Below are 8,010 nucleotides of genomic sequence, written 5' to 3'. Positions count from 1 at the left end.
GATCAACTACATTTTCCAAGCGAGATAGAAGTTGATTCCAACGATGGTCCATTGATGGATTACCCCGTCGCTACTATCCTGGGCAACACATCAAGAAAGATATAGCTTTGGACCCGATACCATGGGTTTTGTTTGAAAAGGGAATTAGAAAACCAGAACTCTGGACTCCTCGCTGGTATAGTGAAATGTTAAACAAAAAGAACCACCTTCATTCCTCCAAGGTCGGGAAACCAGACCAACCAACAGACCCTGGCAGACAAATGCAAAGCAAAGCACCCCATACACCGTCCAACCAAAGAAGACTCTTCGAAGCGTGAATCACATTCAACCCTAAACTTCAAGGAAAAGCAACGATCGAATACCCCAGATGCCATCCGACCACTCTGAGGCCAACATTGAGGGCTACCCACTCCACCGGGAGAGTCGAGAACACCAATGAGACTATTGTTCTCGAACCACAAGAGAGGGAGACACTATATCTCAACCTAAAACTTTAAAGTGTTAGGTAAATTAGTCTTCTCTCTTGTAAATCCAACATTCCACCCATTATAGGTGATGTGGGACTTTAACCACTCACACTTGCACCCAACATTCTCCCCCACAAGTGTGAGTCCGCCACATCCTATAACAGGATCCAACATTGGATCCAACTCCCACTCCCTAACAAAGCCGAACCACGACTCTGATATCATAGTTGGGGAGTCCGAAAGAGTCGGGAGCACCAATAAGACTAATGCTCCAGGACCACAAGAGAGGGAGAAACCATATCTCAATCCAAAATCTTAAGGTGTTAGATAAATGAGTATTCTCTCTTATAAATCCAACATTTCACACATTCATAGGCAATGTAGGACTTTAACCACTCACACTTGTAACGAAAAATAAATAATATATATATATATATATATATATATATATATATATATATATATATATATATTATATATATATATATATATATATATATATATATATATATATATATATATATATATATATATATATATATATATATATATATATATATATATATATATATATATATATATATATATATCTTTTCATGTGTGCTTTTTTTTGCTCTTTCTCCTAGAACGTCCGGAACAAGGAAACAAGATGAAATGCATCATGTGTGCTTTTTTGGCTCTTTCTCCTAGAACGTCTAGAACAAGGAAACAAGATGAAATGCGTGAATATGTTTCCGATACAGACTTAATGCATTTATCTGATTTTGATACGACTTTAGCATATTCTGAGTTTACTGTGTATCCCGATTAAAAATGCAACATGAATGTGTATCTAATACACACTTAACGCATTTATGCGATTTTGATATGACTTAAGCACATTTCACGCTCTATTGCATATCCGATATAGACTTAATTATATCAAAATTTTAAAATTCGGTTATGATAGTTACAACCAATTTTTACAACTAACTCCAATGACTTATGCATCAAGTAAACTCATAATCATCATCCATATCATATGTCATGTACATCATTTGCTTGTGGAGACTTCAATCATTTGGTATGTTGTTATTTAAGACCCTCCCTAAAGCTTGACCATGATAAATGTCTATCATTCTAAACTTGAATACAAATGTCTTGAATTTTGGTGAAGTCAAAGTTTAAGTCAAAAAATCACTAAATTTTTCTTGAGTGGGGATTGGTAGGAGTTTAAGAATATTCTTTTAAACATTTTTTCTTATAAAATATCTCCAAGTGTTTTGTCATCTCATAAAAAATTGAATTTGAAGAAAGATGAATAACATTTTGAGAATCACAATATAATTTAGATTGTTTATTACATATGACGCCTAAATTCTTTAAGAAATACAAGAGTCATAGTAACTCAGATGTCGTAGTTGACAAAAATTTCCCTGAAAATGAACCTGAGATAACTGATTGTTTATTTCCTCACCATATATAAGTGAATTTCTAAAAAAAAGAAGATAAATTTAACTTTACAGGCTGAATCTGTAATGATAAGTTATATCAAATAAAAAAAACTTTTTTCATCGTTTAAATCGGTGTCTAAATTTGTTATTCAAATTTGTATATCAAAATTATAAATAAAAAAACTAACAGAATTGGGAAGTATTAGGCCATATTCTTTTTTATTCCTTGAAAAGAATAGTATGAAAATAACATAATGAACTATTAAATAACAACATTAAACCGTCAACTTCAATTAACGCAAACTGCATTGCACGCAGGAGCAGCACTAGATGACCCTTCAAACTTAAGATTAATAAACTATTAACAATATGTTTGGTTTTTCATTGAGAGACGGACTTTCCAAACACATATAAAATATGCTACCAATTCATTATGGACAAATATAATCGTGTATTAATCACATCATTGTTCAAATTTGATTGAACAAGTATCGTCTCCATTTAAAAAATCTAGCGACCTCAAAAGTCAAATTTTTGCAAGAGTGAATGCCACAACAATAAAAAAATCTAGCGATTCATTAAGGTCAAAAAAATTTGGTGAAATGTGATGGTTCAAAAGAAGCATGACACGTCATAAGTAAATTAATCGATTATTGGATACGTGCAAATATAAAGAAACATCCCTAAGTAAACAACATTAAATTATTAACAATTAAGTTATCAAACTTAAGTAAATAATGCTTCCGATAATTTTTTATATTGAATAAAAAAATTCATTGTTAAATTAAAAATTATTATCATATTTATAAAATTTAATATTAATTAAAAATTATTTAACATGTCAATAAAATACATACAAATTTACGTGTTATAAAATTTTATAAAAATCATTAATTTTTATTATTCTCTTAAATACATCATATATAATTTTTGATTGATGTGACATTCCATAGAAGGAACTTATATGATAATAAATTTCAATCCAATTCAACAGTAAGTTTTGTTATATAGATATAGGATAAATAGATATATAAAATGTCCTGTTAATATATATATATATATATATATATATATATATATATATATATATATATATATATATATATATATATATATAAATATATATAAAATTTAAAAAAATTATATCAAATTTCATGGTTAATATGAACGAATTAAAGGATTACATACGTTGATTAAATCTTAGTAACTATTGAAATTTGACATAATTTTTATAGAAATATCGGTACTATTTTTACTTTTTTTTAGAAGTGGATGCAATTTTCCCTTTTTTATAAATGGGAATAGGTAGGATAAAGATAAATGAGTAAAACAATTACGTTGAATTTGTTAATTTAAGGATAAGTTTGCTTCCACCGTTTGCGGAAGGAGAATGGGAAACTGATTTTAAAAGTCAATTTTGTTTTCTTTACTATTTATTTCTTTTTAATTTAATTTTAATTTATTTTACACATGAATATAATTAAAATATGAAGCAACTTCATGTATGAAATTTCTAATTTAAGAATTCTATCTAAAAAAGTATTATTAAAAAAAGAAATACACGTCAATCCACACGAACAAATTGATTATTTAAATTTATATTAAATATAATTACTTTTTTATTCAATTTTTTATATATTAGTATTCATTTTTATATTAATATATTTTTTCATATTTATTTTCCTTTTCACTATTGAATCTTCGTCTCCAACACACTAATCATTGTATCGCACTGCCGCCATGACAACCACAAACACCATCCATTCCTTTGAATCTGAAAAAATGACTTTCTTTCTGAAACAAAAGAGAAAAACAAAACAAAAAAAAGTTCAAAATCAATTGTTCAGTTTTTATTCAAAGTCAATTTTTATTATCTACTACTATCTCTAAAAATCAGGACCAATCCTGTTCACAAATATAAAATTCTAAATTAAAATCCAACACATAATATTTTATCCACCTAATATTAATCAGCCGTGTTCACATTACTGTTCAACAAAAAGACTTTAATCTATTACATTTTTTAAAAATAATTTTAAAATCTCTTTATAATTTAGTGCGTTCATGTTATTTGTTGAATGTTTGTATAAAATAAGCGTTTTCTATTTTCTTAACAAATATTGACATTTGTCTAAAATTTACAGATATTTATTTTCATTTTTTAATACAAGTTAGAATTTGGGTACAACATTTAGATTATTGTTCTCTTTATTTAGTATGTGCAATTTTCTCACTCCATCTCCTTCTTCAAAACTCTCTCTCTCTCTCTCTCTCTCTCTCTCTCTCTCTCTCTCTCTCTCTCTCTCTCTAACTGGAAGCTTCAACTAGCATCTATAATCCAACACTAAATTCACGGGATCGCTCCGCTTTGACTCACCGAGTTGCTTCCTTTTTCAGCTCATCTTGTTCCCATGACATAAAGGTAAAATTCCATTCTCTTTCTTCAACCTTTTTTCTTGCTTCACACCATCTTCAACTTCATTTTCCCACACCATTCTTTCTTAAACAATCTCCTCTTAACTCTAAATCTAGTTCATCATTTTTCCCTTGTTGAATTTTGCTGATTTTGGTAACTCTTGTTCCAATTTGATCATAACACCCCACATAACTCCACTTTACTTTTCTGATCTGGGTGTTATTAAAATCAGATCTTTGAATCAAATTTATGGTCTTTGTTTGTTTTACAATTCTGGGTCTGTTTAGATTGTAAATTTAATTGCAATCCCATCAAATTGAACTGTTTGCAGTTGTAAGCAAGAAAAAACAAAACAAGGGTTTTGTTTTGTGGTTTAGGATTTGTTGTGTATCATGAAGAGGAACATGAATGGATACTTCGTTTGTGTTCCATTGTTTCTGTGCTTGGTGTTGGCTATTGAACTTGTTCTGGCAGCTGATTTTAAGCCTACGGATAAAATCTTGCTGAATTGTGGAGGTCCGGCTGTTAGTACTGATCCTGATGGCCGTGAATGGACCACTGATGTTGGTTCCAAGTTTGGTTCTTCAAACGGTAAATCCAACCCGGCACAGGCTGCAACTCAAGATCCTGCAGTCCCTCAGATTCCATTCATGACGGCGCGTGTTTTCCAATCGCCGTATACCTACAGTTTTCCGGTGGCTTCTGGTTGGAAGTTCCTCCGGTTGTACTTTTATCCGGCTTCTTATTCCGGTCTCAATATATCGGATGCAAGGTTTGGGGTGACAGCGCAATCCTACACCGTGCTTAGGAATTTCAGTGTTATTGAGACTAGTTTGGGTTTGAATTTTGACTACATTGTGAAGGAATATGCAATCCATGTTGATGAAGGAACCTTGAATGTGACTTTTACTCCATCTACGAATGCATCTAAAGCCTATGCATTTGTTAATGGGGTTGAGGTTGTGTCCATGCCTGATATTTATACTTCTTCTACAGATGAAGCCACCATGATTGTTGGTACAGAGAGTACCTTCACCATTGACAACAGCACTGCACTTGAGAATGTTTATAGGTTAAATGTGGGTGGGAATGATATCTCACCCTCCCACGATACCGGCATGTTTAGGTCGTGGGTCGATGATGTGACTTACATCTATGGGGCCGCATTTGGAGTTACCGAGACTGCTGATCCAGAAGTGAAGTTTGAGTATCCTCCGGGTACACCATCTTATATTGCTCCGAAAGACGTCTACTTGACGGCCAGATCGATGGGTCCGAACAGCAATATCAGTTTGAATTACAACTTGACTTGGATTTTTTCAATTGATTCTGGGTTTTCCTATCTTGTGAGACTTCATTTTTGTGAGGGTACGACAGCTATAACCAAGATTAATCAAAGAGTGTTTGATATATTCCTCGGTAATCAAACTGCTCAGGATGGGGCGGATGTTATTGGCTGGGCAAAGAGTTATGGCCTTCCACATTCAAATGGGGTTCCTGTGCATAAAGATTATGTTGTATTTGCTCCCAATGGGCCACCACGACAAGACCTTTGGCTTGAACTGTATCCAGATACATCTGATAAGGCCAATTACTACGACGCAATCTTGAATGGAATAGAGATATTCAAAATTAGTGATAGTAAAGGTAATCTGGCAGGGACAAACCCTCCTCCTCTTCTGGTGCAAAACAAAATTGACATATCATCGGCGAGGCAATCCAGTCACGGTAAATCTAAGAATCATATAGGAATCATTGCTGGAGGTGTTGGTGGAGGAGTTGTTTTATTACTTCTGATTGGTCTATTTGCTCTTGGCAAATCCCGACGCCGTAGGAATGGAAAAGATTCTAGCACAAGTGAAGGACCGTCTGGCTGGCTTCCACTTTCTCTTTACGGTAATTCACACTCAGCAGCTTCTGCCAAGACCAACACAACAGGAAGTTACGCGTCCTCTCTTCCAGCAAATCTTTGTCGCCATTTCTCGTTTGCTGAAATCAAGGCTGCTACGAACAACTTTGACGAGGCTTTGATTCTTGGCGTGGGAGGATTTGGCAAGGTTTACAAAGGAGAAATTGATGGAGGGTCAACGAAAGTTGCAATTAAACGTGGGAATCCACTCTCCGAGCAGGGTGTGCACGAATTCCAAACTGAAATTGAAATGCTCTCCAAACTTCGTCATCGACACCTTGTTTCACTGATCGGATACTGTGAAGAGAACACCGAAATGATCCTTGTCTATGATCATATGGCCTATGGAACACTCAGGGAGCATCTATACAAGACCCAGAAACCTCCACTTCCATGGAAGCAAAGGCTTGAGATATGCATCGGAGCTGCTCGCGGTTTGCACTATCTTCACACCGGTGCAAAACATACTATCATTCACCGTGATGTGAAGACAACAAACATTTTACTAGATGAGAAATGGGTGGCCAAGGTTTCTGATTTCGGTTTGTCGAAAACAGGTCCTACATTGGATAATACACATGTAAGTACTGTGGTAAAGGGTAGTTTTGGTTACTTGGATCCAGAATACTTCAGGAGGCAACAACTCACCGACAAATCCGACGTATACTCATTTGGTGTGGTTCTATTCGAAATACTCTGTGCTCGCCCGGCTTTGAACCCGACACTTGCTAAGGAACAAGTCAGTCTAGCTGAGTGGGCATATCATTGCTACAAAAAAGGAATTCTTGACCAAATAACAGATCCTTATCTAAAAGGCAAGATAGCTCCAGAATGTTTCAAGAAGTTCGCCGAGACCGCAATGAAGTGTGTGAACGACCAAGGCATTGAAAGGCCATCCATGGGCGATGTGTTGTGGAACCTGGAATTTGCTTTGCAGTTGCAAGAAAGCGCGGAGGAGAGTGGCAGCGGTTTTGGCGGAATATGCGGTGAAGACGAGCCATTGTTTACAGATTCAAAAGGAAAGAAGGATGTGGATGCGATGCCGGGTTATGACGGTAATGTGACCGACTCCAAAAGCAGTGGCATGTCGATGAGCATTGGTGGCAGAAGCTTGGCCAGTGAAGATTCTGATGGATTAACTCCTAGTGCTGTGTTTTCACAGATCATGAATCCAAAAGGACGTTAAGGTTCATCTAGTAAGAATTCCTTACATTACATGGACAAACACTCAAGTTTGGGTAGTAAAATCTGATTTAAGCAAAAATATGATGTTTACTTGTTAATTTACCTAATATTGTTATTATTATTAATCACTTTTGTATTATTGTTTCTGATTCATTATTATGAGTATCTAAGTTGTAATATGTGAACACATAAGATTGAAGAGCAAGTGTTATTGTATAATGAGGTTGTTGTAATCTTAATATTTGGAAACCAAACTCCTAGGGTTCCTCCATGATTTATAAGACCTGCAAGGCAATGGTTACATGTGTCTCATTCAATAAAATTTTGCAGTAACTAAGGAGATTTAAATTAATGATTGAGGTTAAGAGTTCCACATTAGACCTTTTATGTGACCTGAACATATCTTTATATGTGACAATTATTACCTTAAAAAAATACAATTTTGATAAACCCCATGTTTTATAGGAGTGAATTAAAAAAAATCTCTGTTTTATTATGATATTATTGATATAAAAATCATAAATATTTTGAAGTGTAGAATATTTATGATTAGGATATGACATATGTTGAGGAGAAGCACTCACCAAAACGTGTGGAAGT

The 8,010-nt window shown here is 34.1% G+C and overlaps 1 protein-coding gene across 1 annotated transcript; it reads left to right on the top strand.

Moving 5' to 3' along the window:
- The first annotated feature begins 4,058 nt into the window (after positions 1 to 4,058).
- Positions 4,059 to 7,649, top strand: LOC127127279 (receptor-like protein kinase FERONIA). Its single transcript, XM_051056431.1, has 2 exons — positions 4,059 to 4,322; positions 4,648 to 7,649. The coding sequence occupies exon 2, from the start codon at positions 4,709 to 4,711 to the stop codon at positions 7,409 to 7,411; it is 2,703 nt and encodes a 900-aa protein (XP_050912388.1). The 5' UTR covers positions 4,059 to 4,322; positions 4,648 to 4,708; the 3' UTR covers positions 7,412 to 7,649.
- Positions 7,650 to 8,010: the final 361 nt, after the last annotated feature.

The sequence above is a fragment of the Lathyrus oleraceus genome, chromosome 3 (assembly GCF_024323335.1).
Source record: "Lathyrus oleraceus cultivar Zhongwan6 chromosome 3, CAAS_Psat_ZW6_1.0, whole genome shotgun sequence".
NCBI lineage: Eukaryota > Viridiplantae > Streptophyta > Magnoliopsida > Fabales > Fabaceae > Lathyrus > Lathyrus oleraceus.
The sequence above is the reverse complement of the archived record's forward strand: the minus strand, read 5'-3'. Positions and strand labels throughout refer to the sequence as shown.

What these genes read in the sequence shown, in the direction of transcription:
- LOC127127279 (XM_051056431.1), top strand. Translation starts at nt 4,709, where the DNA reads ATGAAGAGGAACATGAATGGATACTTCGTTTGTGTTCCATTGTTTCTG.